The 17,390-nt window shown below is 44.1% G+C and overlaps 1 protein-coding gene across 1 annotated transcript in view; it reads left to right on the forward strand.

Annotated features, from left to right (window-relative positions):
• The window catches only part of LOC126412979 (cytochrome P450 4C1-like), a 61,563-nt gene that overhangs the window by 16,773 nt on the left and 27,400 nt on the right, over positions 1-17,390 (forward strand). Inside the window, exons 2-5 of the mRNA XM_050082870.1 lie at positions 5,606-5,712; positions 7,789-7,879; positions 7,959-8,144; positions 12,874-12,943. Coding sequence (XP_049938827.1) covers positions 5,606-5,712; positions 7,789-7,879; positions 7,959-8,144; positions 12,874-12,943 — 454 coding nt within the window. The remainder of the gene's footprint in view (positions 1-5,605; positions 5,713-7,788; positions 7,880-7,958; positions 8,145-12,873; positions 12,944-17,390) is intronic.

The raw sequence follows: 17,390 nt of genomic DNA on the forward strand, positions 1-17,390 counted from the left end.
TATGCCGAATCACCGTTGAAGAGTGCGTGGTTACAATCTTGACCAACAGTGCCTTGATGAACTTCTGGATAGTACGCCACGAAGAGGACGTGCTACTGGCTTTTAGAGTTACCGGTGTGTACAGCAATCTGGACCACCACCTCTGACGGTGACGCTGTATGGTGGTACAACATGCAATGTGTGGTTTTCATGAGCAATAAAAAGGGCAGGAATGATTTTTATGTTGATCTCTGTTCCGATGTTCTGTACAAGTTCCGGAACTCTCGGAACGAAGGTGATGCAAAACTGTTTTTTAATGTGCGTAAATGAAAGGGTCAGGAGTGCAAATAAAATTCAAGGTGAAAGAATATCCATGTTACGATTCGGTGATGACATAGCTGTCCTGAATGAAAGTGAAAAAGAGTTAAATGCATTTGCTGAATGGAATGAACAGCCTAATGAGAACAGAATATAGATTGAGAGTAAATCGAAGAAAGATGGAAGATATGGGAAGTAGGAGGAATGAGAACAGCGAGAAACTTGAACATGAGAATTGATGGTCACGAAGTAGATGAACTTAAGGAATTCTATTACCTGGGCAGCGAAAGAACTAATGACAGACTGAGCTAGGAGGACATCAAAAGCAGACTAGCACTGGCAAAAAGGAAATTCCTGATCAACAGAAGTCTGCTAGTGTCAAACATAGGAAAGAAGAAATTTCTGAGAATGTACGTTTGGAGCACAGCATTGTATGGTAGTGGACCTGGGCTGTGGGAAAACCAGAAAAGTAGAGAATGCAAGCAGTTGAAATGTGGTGCTACAGACTAATGTTTAAAATTAGGTAGAATGATGAGGTGATGAATGAGGAGTTTCTGCGCAGAATCGAAGAGGAAAGGTATATGTCGAAAACACTGACACAGAGAAGGGACAGGGTGATATGACAGCTGTAAAGGCATCAGGGAAGGACTTCCATTGTAGCAGAGGGAGCTACAGAGGGCAAAAACCGTCGAGTAAGACAGAGATAGGAATACATCCAGCAGATAATTGAGGATGTAGGTTGCAAGTGCTACTATGAGATGAAGAGGGTGGCACAGCAGAGGAATTCGTGGCGGGCTGGATCAAACCAGTCAGAAAACTGCTGAAGAAAGAAAAAAAAAAAAAGAGTTGATTGAAACGGGTTGATATGAGGGTACATAAGGCAGAGCATATAAAAACTCAATTTAACAGTAAATTGCCAAAATATAAATTGAATAGCGTTTTATTATTACGTGTGCTCAACAAGAGCATTTGAAATGGGGAGAACAAATCTACAATACTGGCCATTAAAATTGCTACACCACGAAGATGACGTGCTACAGACGCGAAATTTAACCGACAGGAAGAACATGCTGTGATATGCAAATGATTAACTTTTCAGAGCATTCATACAAGGTTGGCGGCGGTGGCGACGCCCACAACGTGCTGACATGAGGAAAGATTCCAACCGATTTCTCATACACAAACAGCAGAATGACCGGCGTTGCCTAGAGAAACGTTGTTGTGATGCCTCGTGTAAGGAGCTGAAATGCGTACCATCAGGTTTCCGACTTCGATTAAGGTCAGATTGTAGCCTATCGCAATTGCGGTTTATCATATCGCGACATTGCTGCTCGCGTTGGTCGAGATCCAATGACTGTTAGCAGACTATGGAATCGGTGGGTTCAGGAGAGTAATACGGAACGCCATGCTGGATCATAACGGCCTCGTATCACTAGCAGTCGAGATGACAGGCATCTTATCCGCATGGCTGTAACGGATCGTGCAGCCACGTCTCGATCACTGAGACAACAGATGGGGACGTTTGCAAGACAACAACCATCTCCACGAACAGTTCGACGACGTTTACAGCAGCATGGACAATCAGCTCTGAGACAATGGCTGCGGTTACCCTTGACGCTGCATCACAGACAGAGCGCCTGCGATGGTGTACTCAACGACGAACCTGGCTGCACGAATGGCAAAACGTCTTTTTTCGGATGAATCCAGGTTCTGTGTACAGTATCATGATGGTCGCATCCGTGTTTGGCGACATCGCGGTGAACGTACATTGGAAGCGTGTATTCGTCATCGCCATTCTGGCGTATCACCCGGCGTGATGGTATGGGGTGCCTTTGGTTACACGTCTCGGTCACCTCTTGTTCGCATTGACGGCACTTTGAACATTGGACGTTACATTTCAGACGTGTTACGACCCGTGGCTCTACCCTTCATTCGATCCCTGCGAAACCCTACAATTCAGCGGGGTAATGCACGACAGCATGTTGCAGGTCCTGTACGGGCTTTTCTGGATACAGAAAATGTTCGACTGCTGCCCTGGCCAGCACATTCTCCAGATCTCTCACCAACTGAAAACGTCTGGTCAATGGTGGCCGAGCAACTGGTTCGTCACAATACGCTAGTCACGGCTCTTGATAAACTGTGGTATTGTGTTGAAGCTGCATGTACAGCTGTACCTGTATAAGCCATCCAAGCTCTGTTTGACTCATTGCCCAGGCGTATCAAGCCCGTTATTACGGCCAGAGGTGGTTCTTCTGGGTACTGATTTCACAGGATCTATGCACCCAAATTGCATGAAAATGTAATCACATGTCAGTTCTAGTGTAATATATTTTTCCAATGAATACCCGTTTATCATCTGCATTTTATCTTGGTGCAGCAATTTTAATGGCCAGTAGTGAATTTATTAGGAACGTATTTGTTTTTGATTACGTACGTTCTTATTGCCCCTTTGTTGGTTTTATTATTTATTACTGTGGGTCAAATCCTTCTTTTCTTTTACGATTGCTTCATTCGAAGTTTACAGAATACTAGATTAATGGGCATACTGAAAAATTTTAATGGCCAGTAGTGTACATTCTACTTTTGTCAAGGCAGTGTTCTTTAAAATTATCGATTTCATGTTAAGTACATCAATTTTTATGTGAAATTAGTTATCGTGAATTATATTAGGATGTTGTATATGTGAGACATTTGATGAAAGTGAATTTGAGAATTCAGTTGAGAAAAATTAAAATAATACACAGCTGAGGTAACGACATATGAAGGAGCGGAGAAGCAATATCTAGAGAAATCTGTTATCTACAAAAATAATACCGCCTTATAACATGGGCAGCCACCAGTGCTTTACCTCGTGACAGCCGACTACGGGTGCCTCATCCCCTACGGTATTCGGCCCAATGTTCTGCCTGTTATCATTTGTTGACGACTTTCCCTCTTCATGGGGATGGATTATGTGACTACGAAAGCTGGGGGTGTCTCCATGTGCTAGCCTATGTGGCACTACTAACCACCTGAAGATGCTTCCTTACCGCAGCGAAACCGGTTGTACATAAATCATCACTTAACAGCATCACCATGCAGCATCGACAACCAGGTCTGATGGTCTGCGGTGTCACTTCTTTTCAGAGCATGACCCTTTTAGTTGTAATCTGCGGCACCCTTAGAATACAGCGGTACGTCGGCTATATTCTACGCCCCGTTTCGCTGCTGTTAGTGGGAAGTCATTATCAGAAAGCTAGTGCCCGCCTGCACACGGCTAGAATTTCTGCTGCTTGTTTTCGTGCTTGCCAAACCCTACCTTAGCCAACATGTTCACCGTATCTCTCCCTAACTGAGAATGTTTGGAGCATTACGGGCAGGGCCCTCCAACCATCGAGGATTTTGACAACCTAACGCTCCAATTACAAAGAATTTGACTTGATATACGTCAAGAGGACATCCAACAACTCTATCAGTCAATGGCAAGCCGAATAACCGGTTCTAAATAACCACATGTGAATCAACGCGTAATGAACTTGCTCAACTTGTGAAGGTACTTGTCTTGAATAAATCGTTCAGTTTTTCAGAAATAATAATCATTTGTTTCCAGTACATGTACAACACATCTACCCATTTCCGCCCCATTCGTATAATTCCTTCGAGGTACGTCTCCTTTTTTTTCTCTTTTTCTCGCAGTACATTGCAGCTGTTGCTTTCTCTCTGAAGGAACTTATTATAATCATACAAGCGTGAGTCAAATGAAAACCTTAAATTTGTAATAACAACTCGAAATTTCGCGCCGTTATCCTGTAAGTTGGTAAGCGTGCTACAAACAGCGTGCAGAATGACCTGTAGGTGGTAGCATAGTGCAGATGCACACATACCGTCGCAGTATCAGTATAAAGATTGCCGCTCCACTTGCGACTTGCACCAGAGAAGAACAGCGTTCTGTTATTCAGTTTTTGCGCAGTGAAGGTGTGAAACCTATTGAAGTTCATCGACGAATGAAGGTTCAGTACGGTGATGCATGTTTGTCACGCATGGAGTAGGAAGTTCGCAAATGGTGTGACTTCAGCGGAAGATGCTCCTCGTCCAGGTCAAGCACAACGAGTTGTGACTCCACAGAACATTGCAGCAGTTGAAGCCATAGTGAAGGAAAACCGCCGAGTGACACTGAATGACATTACAGCAAGTTTACAGATTAGTCATGGATCAGCACACCACATTGTACATGATGTGCTCCACTTTCACAAAGTGTCTGCAGCTGATTCCTGAAATGAGAGAACTACGTGTTGATGGTTGTGGAGAACTTCTTCGGCGCTTTGAACGAGAAGGTGATGGCTTCCGTGCAAGAATCTTTACTGGGGACGAAACCTGGGTTCACTTCCACCAACCGGAAACGAAGAGACCGAGCACGGAATGGCGCCATTCCTCATCACCAAGTGATTTCCATATGTTTGGACCACTCAAAGACGCAATGGGAGGGAAGAAGTTTCGTTCTGATGAAGAGGTGCGCCAAGCGGTGCATGATTGGTTGCGCGGAGTACCAACAGAGTTTTTTTCTGAAGGAATTTATGCACTTTGTAATCTCTGGAGGACTTGCATTGAGCGTGAGGGAGATCATGTTGAAAAATGATACAGCTATGTACCGCTTCTGCGCAATAAATAATATTTAAAAAAATATTTAAGGTTTTCATTTGACTCACCGTCGTAGTATCGTTTGCAGTAAGTACCAATTCTGCCTCTAGCATGTTAAGTGGAAGGTCATTCACATATACTGGGTGAAGTCTAATAAAACCGACAAATTCCAGGGACAACAGATTCCTGATTGGAAATGGAGGAAAAAAGGTCCAATGAACAGAAGTCCGGAAACGAATAATTGTCGTGGTTGATGGCGTTGACGAATGAAAGTTCCTCTGACCACGTGCCGTGTGTTCCTTGTGTGTTGCAGGCTGTGTGATTGGTGCAGCGTGCTGTAAGCAGCAGAATTATCCGGTATTGTGGAACAAGCCGAGATGGTGTTTGTGTACGGCCAAGCAGATGGAAACGGTCGAGAGACAGCACGGCTGTACCAAAATAAGTACCCTCACAGACACCAACCACATGACGAAACATTTCAAGCCCGTTTTTGGCGTTTATGTGATCAATTGTCAATTTACATACAGGAATCCGTCCCTGCAGTTTGTCAGTTCGGTTAATGTTCACCGTGTACAAGGAATAGAGTGAAAAACTGGTTACAAAAATACATTCTACCACAGCGCATTTGATTCCTTTCTGAACAAGTTAAAAAATGACTGCATCCGCAATACCGTGTGAATTTTTGTTATAGATCTAATTGCTTTCGCGGACGAACAAACCAAGAAGTACTGGCCCATACATCGAACATGGATTGGTCCTAAACCGGAAGTCCACATAAGCAAACCAGAGCATCTTGAGGTAAGTAGTGCTACTGAATCCAGTCCACCTTAGCAAACCAGCCCAACTTGAGGTAAGAAGCGCTGCAAAAGCCAGAGACATGCGAAAAGCAAATAGCGGTAATGGTTACGTGCTGAGACAAAGAGTCACATCCCTGACGCAGAGGAGTTTTGATAAAGGTGTCCATAAGTAAAATAACGAAACAACCAGTTGTCGAATCTGATGCTGGTAAAACCAAGCTGGTGTACAGCAATGGCAAAGAGTCATAAGAGCAAAACCGAATGTATTCGAAAGTGGAAAATGTTCGAAGTGCACAAAATACTTTATGTCTCAGTAATGTGACTGCAGTTGCGAGCCGGCCGCGGTGGTCTCGCGGTTCTAGGCGCGCAGTCCGGAACCGTGCGACTGCTACGGTCGCAGGTTCGAATCCTGCCTCGGGCATGGATGTGTGTGATGTCCTTAGGTTAGTTAGGTTTAATTAGTTCTGAGTTCTAGGGGACTGATGACCACAGCTGTTAAGTCCCATAGTGCTCAGAGCCATTTGAACCATTTTGCAGTTGCGAAAGAAACCCGATAACATAACCTCAATTTCCTGATTAACTGTTCTGTGGTGCCTCAGGACGTCTCGTATCAGCCTATCCCTTCCTTTATTAATTCCTGCTACAGTACCTTTTCATTAGTAAATCCATGCCCCTGGTCTTCAGCACTCTTCTGTAACGCTACGCTCCAAAAGTTTCACTGCTTAACATGTCTGTACTGTCCATATTTCAGTTCCATATTAAGTTGCTCTCCAAACGCTCTTGCGAAATTTTTCTGAAAACCTATATTTATACGCAGTGCTAACGTTATTCTTTTTTCCAGAAAAGTTTTGTTTGTTATTGCCGGTAAGTGTTTTACATTCTCTGTAGCTGCACCGAAATCACTTATTTTGTCGTCCAAAAAACAAGACTCTTCTACTACTTTCAGTCCTACTACTGCTTTCAGTCCTACTAATTTCCCCTCATAGCATAACTAAATATGAAAATGCTCTTGTTTTACTTTTATTGGTATTTGTTCTATTGCCTTTTCACAAATATCTATCAATGGATCTTCCTGATCCCTCAGTGTCTGAGATGGCATTACAGTGCTTTCGGGAACCGTGAAAATTTTACATCTTCGTCTTCAAGATTAATTAATTTTCCTAACTTCAGCTTTGCTCCTTTGATATTCTGTTCGGTGTGCAAATTGTGAGGTCACCATTGCTGTATCTCGATCAGTATGAGAAAAAATACAGCCTCTGTTACGTACGAAAAAGACGTAGTTGTGCATCTATGGACCCAACAACGAATTCTACGATTGCTTTTTTCCCAGCGCGAACTAATGTGGCATTCCTTAGAACACACAGATGCCAGGGGAATTCACTCGGCGGAAGTAGTCGCAAGAAAGCCAAGAAACGACCCAAATTTTACGGTAGGGTGTCGGAAGAATATTGAATAGTAATTTGCATCTAGAGAAGGATGTCAAAGATGAAAGAATTCAACGAAGTTGAAATTTTATTCGAGTGTCTTGGTATGATAACATTCGACAAAGCAGTGTAAATCGTGGCACGTCAATACAATACATTTGATGAGCTTCATCAAATAATACTAAAGACGAAACGCTCCATCGTCGACAAAGTGAGGAATAAATTTCAGCGAAGTCAGCAGCCAGCAAGAGCCTCACGAAGCGGATACACCACGACATTGGCTCTCTGCCTTTCAACTGCGTCCTCTATTTCATGTCCTGCGACTCTTGTAACTGCAATTTGATTTCTGCTGGAGTTGCAAATAAACTTTCGCTTCCTGTATTTTATCCCTGAAAACTACATTTTCTCCTTGAATGCCAGAAGTAGGTAGTTTAAAAACTAGTCCAGTTCCATACAGTAACAGAGAATTATATAAACATTACTGGGTCATACTAATATCTAAGTAGTATGTTAAGATAAGTCTATTGCCATTTGGTTTAGAACTCTCTGTTTTAATCTACGTATTTGTTCACAAAAAGCATTCAGCAAATTTTCTTCACTTGAATCCATAACTCAAAACATTGTCGTAATGCTCTCTTTGCCCTATATTTCAGAAAATAATGACGAGCAGCGAACTGATAACTAAAGCAGACAGCTACAGTTTCCTTCACCCGTGGTTGGGGGACGGCCTTCTCACTAGCACAGGTGAGACTCCTTCGATACATGCTGCCAATACGCTTCAACTGCCTGCAATAATCTCTCATGCTACTTGTAAACTTTTCAGGGAAGAAGTGGCATTCTCACCGCAAGATGATAACGCCCGCCTTCCACTTCAGCATCCTGGACAATTTCGTAGAAGTATTCGCAGAGAAAGCTGAGGTTTTGGTAAACTTACTCAAGTCGAAAGCTGACGGGCAGTCGTTCGACATTTACCCCTACATCACACGCTGTGCTCTCGACATAATATGTGGTGAGAATTGGTTTTAAGGTACTTGGGACATAAAGAAAATTGGATAATATCATCTCACTTCGCCTTCCCGTAACACAGATCTCACAAAGTGATCTTATGCTTCAAGAAATTCGTGAAGATTTTATTGCAGTGTAATAACAGTTTAGCATTCATTCTATGGGATGCAGCTTGTAAGCAAGTCCATCCCACCAAAAGACGACAGCCTGCTGAATTTTTGACAGAGAAACCCACCGTAATGGCTGGGGATTCCTTGGACCCATTAATACCGAACTGTTACTCCTTTCCTCTTTTTAGTGAACTTCAGCAGAATTCTGTCTTTATTTCCAATAATCTTTTTTTTACCTTTCATTTCAGTGTCGTTGCTTCTGTGTTCCTAATGCGGTGAGAGATGAGGCCATCATCAACAGTAAAATTTGTTATAAAGCATAGTACTTTACTAAGTACGATACGATTGGCATGTCTTCCTCCGATTTTAAAGATTCTTACTAATTATGAGGGAACCAGCGGTTTGTTAGCGACCCCTAACTTCTATTTATATTTTATTTTATGTGTCCTGGACTTAGTTAATACGAAATAATAACAACCATGGGTCTGTGCGAAATTTTCGCACTTTTATAATTTTAAGTAATGGCAGTATTTGGAATAAATGTAGTCGCTGGGATAAGGGTAGTTGTAGGAATGAAGAGGAAACATCTTTAAAAATGAACCGAACGATGTGAAATAATAATCATGAATTTGTGATACATTTTTGTGTTCACGTTTTCATGAATATAATTTTGAACAAAACTCTTTACAGAGCATTACAGTCCCTCTGTTTAAACGGTATTCGTGATAAGAATGTGGCTTTCGTTTTTCATTTTCTTTAAGAGATAAAAAAACGTTAGTTGATTTAGTTTCCCTTGGAAAGCTACATATAGTTGCCCGTAACTAATGAATGGATTTGGTAAACAGATTCCTTCTCTTTGAAGGTTTGTCCCTGCAACTGTTTATAGCGATCGCAAAAGCAATCTTAATAGGAAAGTTTCTACTTGTCAATTGACAAGGCATGTTTCGATCAGATGGTGTTAAGTTTAACAGCTGTATTACAATAGTTTTCCCGATGTCAATCAGCTGAGGATTAATTGTAAACAGGGCACCTGTGCGAAACTTTCACACTTGGATAGTAGTAAATAATGACATTATTTCGAATAAGCGTAGTCGCTGCTATAACAGTTGGCGACAATGACAATTTTGTTTCTCGTTTGCGAAAGTATATTTGTTTAGAAAAGTCAACTTGCACGACGGCAGATATAATGGACTACCGCAGTGATCACAATTATTATCTATCCCAGTATTGTATTCAAATTGTACAGTTAATATGTACTTCAAAGCAAATAAAACGATATCTGTAATAAGATCATATGAAAAAGGAGTCCCTTGCTCTTGGTTAATCAGTTAGTTTCCTAAAATATAGGTATGAGGCAGAGCGTACATGATGGCCTGCCCGCATCTCGTGGTCGTGCGGTAGCGTTCTCGCTTCCCACGCCCGGGTTCCCGGGTTCGATTCCCGGCGGGGTCAGGGGTTTTCTCTGCCTCGTGATGGCTGGGTGTTGTGTGCTGTCCTTAGGTTAGTTAGGTTTAAGTAGTTCTAAGTTCTAGGGGACTGATGACCTCAGAAGTTAAGTCCCATAGTGCTCAGAGCCATTGGAACCTTTTGATTGTTGATGGGTGTGATTTCATTGACAGAGTTGATAGATCTGTGTTCGAGAAACGCAGTGCCGAAGATTGGTACGCCTTCCGCTACCTTTTGTACATGATGTCCATTTGCCTGTGATAGTTAAGAGCGGCCTCTATGGGGCGCGGGGGGGAAGACGTCCGATGACTTGAAAAACAGGAGTCGGTATAGAAGAGAAAGAGAATCCAGTATTAGAAGCAGAAATTAAAAGAACATTGGAAGACTGAAGATCAAATTAAACAGAAGGGATAAATAACATTCCATCAAATGGTTCAAATGGCTCTGAGCACTATGGGACTTTACATCTGAGGTCATCAGTCCACTAGAACTTACAACTACTTAAACCTAACTAACCTAAGGACATCACACACATCCATGCCGGAGGCAGGATTCGAACCTACGACCGTAGCAGTCGCGCGGTTCCGGACTGAAGCGCCTAGAACCGCTCGTCCACCGCGGCCGGTCACATTCCATTTGAATTTCTAAATTAATTAGGGGAAATGGCAACAAAATTACTATTTACGTTGGTGTGTAGAATGTATGAGACTGGCGATATGCCGACAGATTTTCCGAGCAGCATCATCCACAAAATTCCGAAGACAGCAAGAGTCAACAAGTGCAAGAATTATCCCACAATCAGCATGGAAGCTTATGCATCCAAGTTGCTGACAAGAAAATACACAGATGAATGAAAAGGAAAATTTAGGATGTGTTAAATAGTGATCAATTTGGTTTTAAGAAACGTAAAGACACCAGAGAGGCAATTCTGAAGTTTGGTTGATAATGGGAGCAAGACTGAAGAAAAGCCAAGATACGTTAGGAAATTTAAAATGGTGCAAGCTGTTCGAAATTCTGGGAAAAATAGGGGTAAGGCATAACGAAAAACGGGTAATATACTATATGTACAAGAACCAAGACGGAACAATAAAAGTGGGAGAAGAAGGTCAAAGTGCTCGGATTAAAAAGAATGTGAGACAGGGATGTAGTCTTTAACCTCTACTGTTCCATCTGTACATGGAAGAAGCTATGGCGGAAATAAAAGCAGTTTCAAGAATGGAACCGAAATCCAAGGTGAAAGGTTATCAGTAAGAACGTTCGCTGATATCATTGCTATCCTCAGTGAAAGAGAAAAAGAATTACAGAATCTGTTGAATGGAACAGTCTAATGAGTACAGACCGAGAGTACATCGAAGAAACACGAAATTAATGAGAAGCAGCAGAAATAAAAACAGCAAGAAACATAACATCGGGATTGGTGGTCAAGAAATAGATGAGGTTAAGGAATTTGCTACCTAGGCAGCAAAATAACCAATGACGGTCGGAACGAGGAGGACATCAAAAGCACACAAGCAGCGGCAAAAAGGGCATTTCTGGCCAAGAAGAATCTACTACTAACAAACTTAGACCTAAATTTGAGCAAGAAATTTCTTGGAATGTAAGTTTGAAGCACAGTAGTGAAACGCAGACAGCAGAAAAGATGAGAATCGAAGCATTTGAGAAATGGTGTTACAGAAGAATGTTGAAAATCAGGCGAACTGGTAAGGTAAGGGGCCGGCCGTGGTGGCCGTGCGGTTCTAGGCGCTTCAGTCCGGAACCGCGCGACTACTACGGTCGCAGGTTCGAATCCTGCCTCGGGCATGGATGTGTGTGATGTCCTTAGGTTGGTTAGGTTTAAGTAGTTCTAAGTTCTAGGGGACTGATGACCTCAGAAGTTAAGTCCCATAGTGCTCTGAGCTATTTTTTTGATAAGGTAAGGAATGAGGAGGTTCTCCGGAGGACAGGCGAGGAAAGGAATATATGGAAAACACTGACAAGAAGAAGGGACAGATGATAGGACATCACAAATGACTTCCAGTGTACTAGAGGGAGCAGTAGAGGGTAAAAAAGTAAGGAAAACAGAGACTGGAACACACGCAGCAAATAATTGAGGACGTAGGTTGCAAGTTCTACTCTGAGATGAAGAGGCTGGCACACGAGAGGAATTCGTGACGGGCCGCAACATACCAGTCACGAGACTGATGATCTCAAGAAATTAAAAGACTTTTTTATGTTAAAACTTTCCACAAATAGTAAGTTTTAGCGCAAAATCATCATTTAACGCCACAAGTCGGCTTAAAAAAACCTTTTTAACGAGACCTCACACATCCGTGAACGATTAGTATGTGTTGAGAAAAAGGGATGTTGATTTGAGAAATAATATAATAGTAAAATGCTGCCAGTCACTGTTCATTTTCTATTAGATGGACCATAAGTTCCAGAATATCTCTACGTTGATGGCCTTATCATTCTCTGCATGCAGATTTTCTGTGGTAAAATGATCGGGCAGGTTTCAGCAGACCATTATATGTGGATCCTGCAGGTCACCACACCCTTCAGCCACGCACCTCTCTTTCTGAGGTACGTCCTTCATCATGACACTCCTCTCCTCAGTCGTATGTTCCTCTTTGATGTTCTCCCAAACCCTTTGTGTTGCTGAATTACTCAATAGATCTGTTGGGCGACATCGCCTGATGTAAATACTGATGTTGTGCGCCTGATGCTCTTCCTTGATTTCAACCTAGGATACACCAGCGTCTTTACGGAATTTGCTTTTAGATCGTTATTATCATAATAATAATGATTTAAGGATGGATCTGCCTTTTTGCAAGTACACGAATTATTGTTTTGTGTTTTCACCCAAACATAGTTTTGGTGTCCTCACTCTTTTTTTCGGTATTTTCCTTTTATTTTACATTGCGCGTGTCCTGTGGCTGCCACCTAAAATTAGTCACAGTTCTAAATAAGTACATCATCTCATAACTGTAGTACTCTGCTAGTCCCTAGCTGTGACATGCTCGTTTTTATGTACGGAACGTGTGTTTGTACCGTTGAGCCTAACGTTTTCTCCTGCTCGCTTGTAACTATTGCGTCCTGATATGTCGCTGTGACGTACACACACGTTTCACTCTCAGTACAGAGTGATTTCTATTACGCTATCCTACTAACAGCCGTATCCTTCCTTCTTTTTTTTAATAGAAACTGCTATGGGGACCTCAATCGACGCACAGCACAACATCGATTCTGATTATGTAGCAGCGGTGTACAAGTAAGTTACTTAAATTACAGAGTACACAAAGTATTGTTTGTAAAAATTAATATATTTTTAAGGAATGTTCAAATATATTAAATTCTGATACGATATGAAATATGAATTTTGATACGATATGAAATTACGGTCGGAGGAAGGCAATGGCAAACCACCGCCGCTAGGACCTTGACTAGTACGGTGTGAGAGTCCCCCACATCGTCCCCTACGCCCTGTCAAGGAGTATGGGGCCTCATCTCATCATCATCATCATCATCATCATCATCATGATTATCATGATGAAATGGTCAACCCTGATGCAGAAAGGATGACTGAATTTTCAGAGAAATAAAACCACATAACCTGCCAAAATGAGTGTTTGGAGAAGCATGAAGTACTGTTGTTCAATCCTCTACGCGTGGGGCACTGAACAAAAGAAGAACTACTGTATTCCTAAGGAAATAAGTACTTGCTGCCAACTGTCCGAGTATCCAGGCCATCTTTGTCGGCCGACGGACATCTGAAACGACTGAGGAAAATCTAGATCCTTCAGTGAGCTACATTTCAGCAACTTGAAGGGGCGATGATAAACATCTCTATCACTTTTTCCAGCTCGTGGCCTAGCGATAGAATAAAAACACGAATATGAGCTGCATAAATGATAGCGTCTTAGGTTGGAGGACTTTCCATTGTAATGGGCAACAGCAATTTATTGTGAGCAGCCGTTGTTGCCCATGTTACCAAGTGGGACCCAAATGTGGTGCACCATACGTAGAACGTTACTGTTGCGAAAGCCAAAGCCAAAGAGGGAGCGCCACTGGTTTGTGATACCAAAGCGTCAGCAAACAAGGTTCAAATGGTTCAAATGCCTCTGAGCACTATGGGACTTAACATCTGAGGTCATCAGTCCCCTAGAACATAGAACTAACAAACCTCAGGACGTTACACACATCCATGCCCGAGGGAAGATTCGAACTTGCTACCGTAGCGGTCGCGCGGTTCCAAATTGAAGTGCCTAGAACCGGTCGGCCACTGCGGCCGGCAGCAAATAAGGGCACGGTACAAACTATCACTACTTCAGACGGCCCCCATGAAAAACGAATTATCGTAGGACAGTAAAACCTTCTGGAAACATTTGTAAGGACATGCGGTAGAGAAATAATTAATAAGCAATTGAAAGAAACACGTTTTAATTTCCACATGGGAGATAAACATGTGTTGATTCCCTACCTGTTTACGTCCCAGGTCACAAACGTTGCTCAGTGTGACGACCAACTGCATCCACGACAGCCTGAACCTCACTTACTGATTGATCTACTGATGCGGGAAACAACGGTGGACCACGGAATGTTCAGCTGTCGTAACACAGGTCGTGCTGAGCTTGGAGATCTCACATCAAAAAGTGGCGCAATTAGCCGTCGACCCCTCACAGGAGCATATTCCTAAATCGCCAGTTAATTCCAACATTCGAATCACGCTCGTCAACAACGGTGCGGAAGGATGACCTCTCCGTATTCCTTTAACACGTCGACACTCATGAAGAGCAGCAGCACTATTGCTGTATCTTTGATAAAACAGTTTTACGAGTATGGCCCTGCTCACCTTGTCCAGACCCATGTTGACTGATGCTTGTGTTTCAACCCTACGTCGACTTACCAGTACCGGCGCCTGATGGCAAGTCATGACACCAACATCACTATCAACGCAAGTCCTCCATGGCACAGTCAGAAAATTTGTCCTATAAAGTGAGGTACCCACACAGTAAATAGTTTTCCGTGTACACTGAATCAAGTAGCGAAAGTTTAATCATGCACTGATCAGCCAGATGATTGTGACTATCTATCTAATAGCCCATATGTCCATCTTGGCACGGATAACAGTGGCGACGTGTCGTGGCATGGAAGCAATGAGGCCGTGCTAGGGCGCTGGAGGAAGTTGGCACCACATCTGCACACACACAGTTCACCTAATTCCTGTACATTTCGAGTAGGGGCGCGATGAGTTCTGATGCCAAGTTCAGTCACATCCCAAGTTTATTCGATCGGGTACATATCTGGCGAGAGGGGGGGCCACCACATCAACTGACCCGCCACTGTGTTCCCTGAAGCACTCTATTCCGTCACACTCCTGGCCTTGTTACACGGCACATTACCTTGTCGAAAAATGTCACTACTGTCGGGAAACATGATGGTCTTCAACCAGCGTACGAAACTCGTTGGTCGTCGTGGTGCCTTGCATGAGCTCCACTGGACCCATGGAAGCCAATACGACTCTTCCCCGGAGCATAATGGAGCCGCCTCCAGCTTATCTCCGTCCCACAGTACAGGTGTCAAGGAGTTGTTCCCCTGGAAGACGGTGGATTGGCGTCCTCTGATCGGCATGATGAAGAAGGTTTTGGGGTTCATCATACCATGCCACGCTCTGGCATTGCGCAACGTCCTTTGCCGATGATCACGTGCCCATTTCTGTCGTAGTTGCCGAGGTCGTGGTGTTAGCATTGGCGCATGCATCGGTCGTCGGCTGAGGAGGCCCAACGTTAGTAGTGTTCAGACTAACATATAATCTGCCCGGCATTAAAGTCTGAATTAAGCTCCACCACAGTTCGCGGCCTGTCCTGTTTTACCAGTCTGCCCAACCTATGACGTCCGACATCTGTAATGAGGGATGGCCGGCCAACTCCCCGACGTCTGGACGTGGTTTCACCTTGATTTCCCCACGTATCGAAGACACTCACCACAGCACTCCTCAAACACCTGACAAATCGTGAAATTTCCGAAAAGCTCGTTCCAAGCTTTTAAGCCATCACAGTCTGCCCTGCACAATCTGCCCTCGGTCAAACTCATGTCGCTTGCCTTCCCCCTCTAACACACGGTCAGCGAGCTAAATGATACTACATGAACAGTGCATGTCTGACTAGTTATAATTCCATGCCATGGAGGCGGTGCTTTGGCCTGGATGGGTTTATATCGGTAGTAGGTCGGTGGTCATAATCCTCTGGCTGATCACTGTAACCATCCTACTGTTTTCAGAGCACTAATTAGTCATCAGTGCGCCAACTTTCCGTTCACATGCGTAGTCAGAGTGATCACGGTAAGGAAAGAAGATAGTTGATAATGCACCCGTATTTAAAAGCAGACGCCCACTGCAACGAAGAACGAATTAGACGACACCTGACGGATATTTCTTCTCCCTCTCTCACTGTTATATTTCCTTCATAGAGCATGATACGCTCGCTAAGCCCGCGGTGCAGAACACGTGAATTGGATTGTTGAAAGGGCCAAATAAGATGGCGCTCAGTTTCACTTCAAAATTGTAATTTATTGTAATTTAATAACACATTCAAACCAAAACGGCACATAGCCGAATCTTTACAACTACTGGTTTCAAAATCCAGTTCTTTCATGGCTTAAAGTCTCCAAACAAGAAATCTTAAAAATCAACACGATAAATCTCAAGTGACTGAATATATATACACTCCTGGAAATGGAAAAAAGAACACATTGACACCGGTGTGTCAGACCCACCATACTTGCTCCGGACACTGCGAGAGGGCTGTACAAGCAATGATCACACGCACGGCACAGCGGACACACCAAGAACCGCGGTGTTGGCCGTCGAATGGCGCTAGCTGCGCAGCATTTGTGCACCGCCGCCGTCAGTGTCAGCCAGTTTGCCGTGGCATACGGAGCTCCATTGCAGTCTTTAACACTGGTAGCATGCCGCGACAGCGTGGACGTGAACCGTATGTGCAGTTGACGGACTTTGAGCGAGGGCGTATAGTGGGCATGCGGGAGGCCGGGTGGACGTACCGCCGAATTGGTCAACACGTGGGGCGTGAGGTCTTCACAGTACATCGATGTTGTCGCCAGTGGTTGGCGGAAGGTGCACGTGCTCGTCGACCTGGGACCGGACCGCAGCGACGCACGGATGCACGCCAAGACCGTAGGATCCTACGCAGTGCCGTAGGGGACCGCACCGCCACTTCCCAGCAAATTAGGGACACTGTTGCTCCTGGGGTATCGGCGAGGACCATTCGCAACCGTCTCCATGAAGCTGGGCTACGGTCCCGCACACCATTAGGCCGTCTTCCGCTCACGCCCCAACATCGTGCAGCCCGCCTCCAGTGGTGTGGCGACAGGCGTGAATGGAGGGACGAATGGAGACGTGTCGTCTTCAGCGATGAGAGTCGCTTCTGCCTTGGTGCCAATGATGGTCGTATGCGTGTTTGGCGCCGTGCAGGTGAGCGCCACAATCAGGACTGCATACGACCGAGGCACACAGGGCCAACACCAGGCATCATGGTGTGGGGAGCGATCTCCTACACTGGCCGTACACCACTGGTGATCGTCGAGGGGACACTGAATAGTGCACGGTACATCCAAACCGTCATCGAACCCATCGTTCTACCGTTCCTAGACCGGCAAGGGAACTTGCTGTTCCAACAGGACAATGCACGTCCGCATGTATC

Source organism: Schistocerca serialis, chromosome 7, assembly GCF_023864345.2.
Source record: "Schistocerca serialis cubense isolate TAMUIC-IGC-003099 chromosome 7, iqSchSeri2.2, whole genome shotgun sequence".
Classification (NCBI taxonomy): domain Eukaryota; kingdom Metazoa; phylum Arthropoda; class Insecta; order Orthoptera; family Acrididae; genus Schistocerca; species Schistocerca serialis.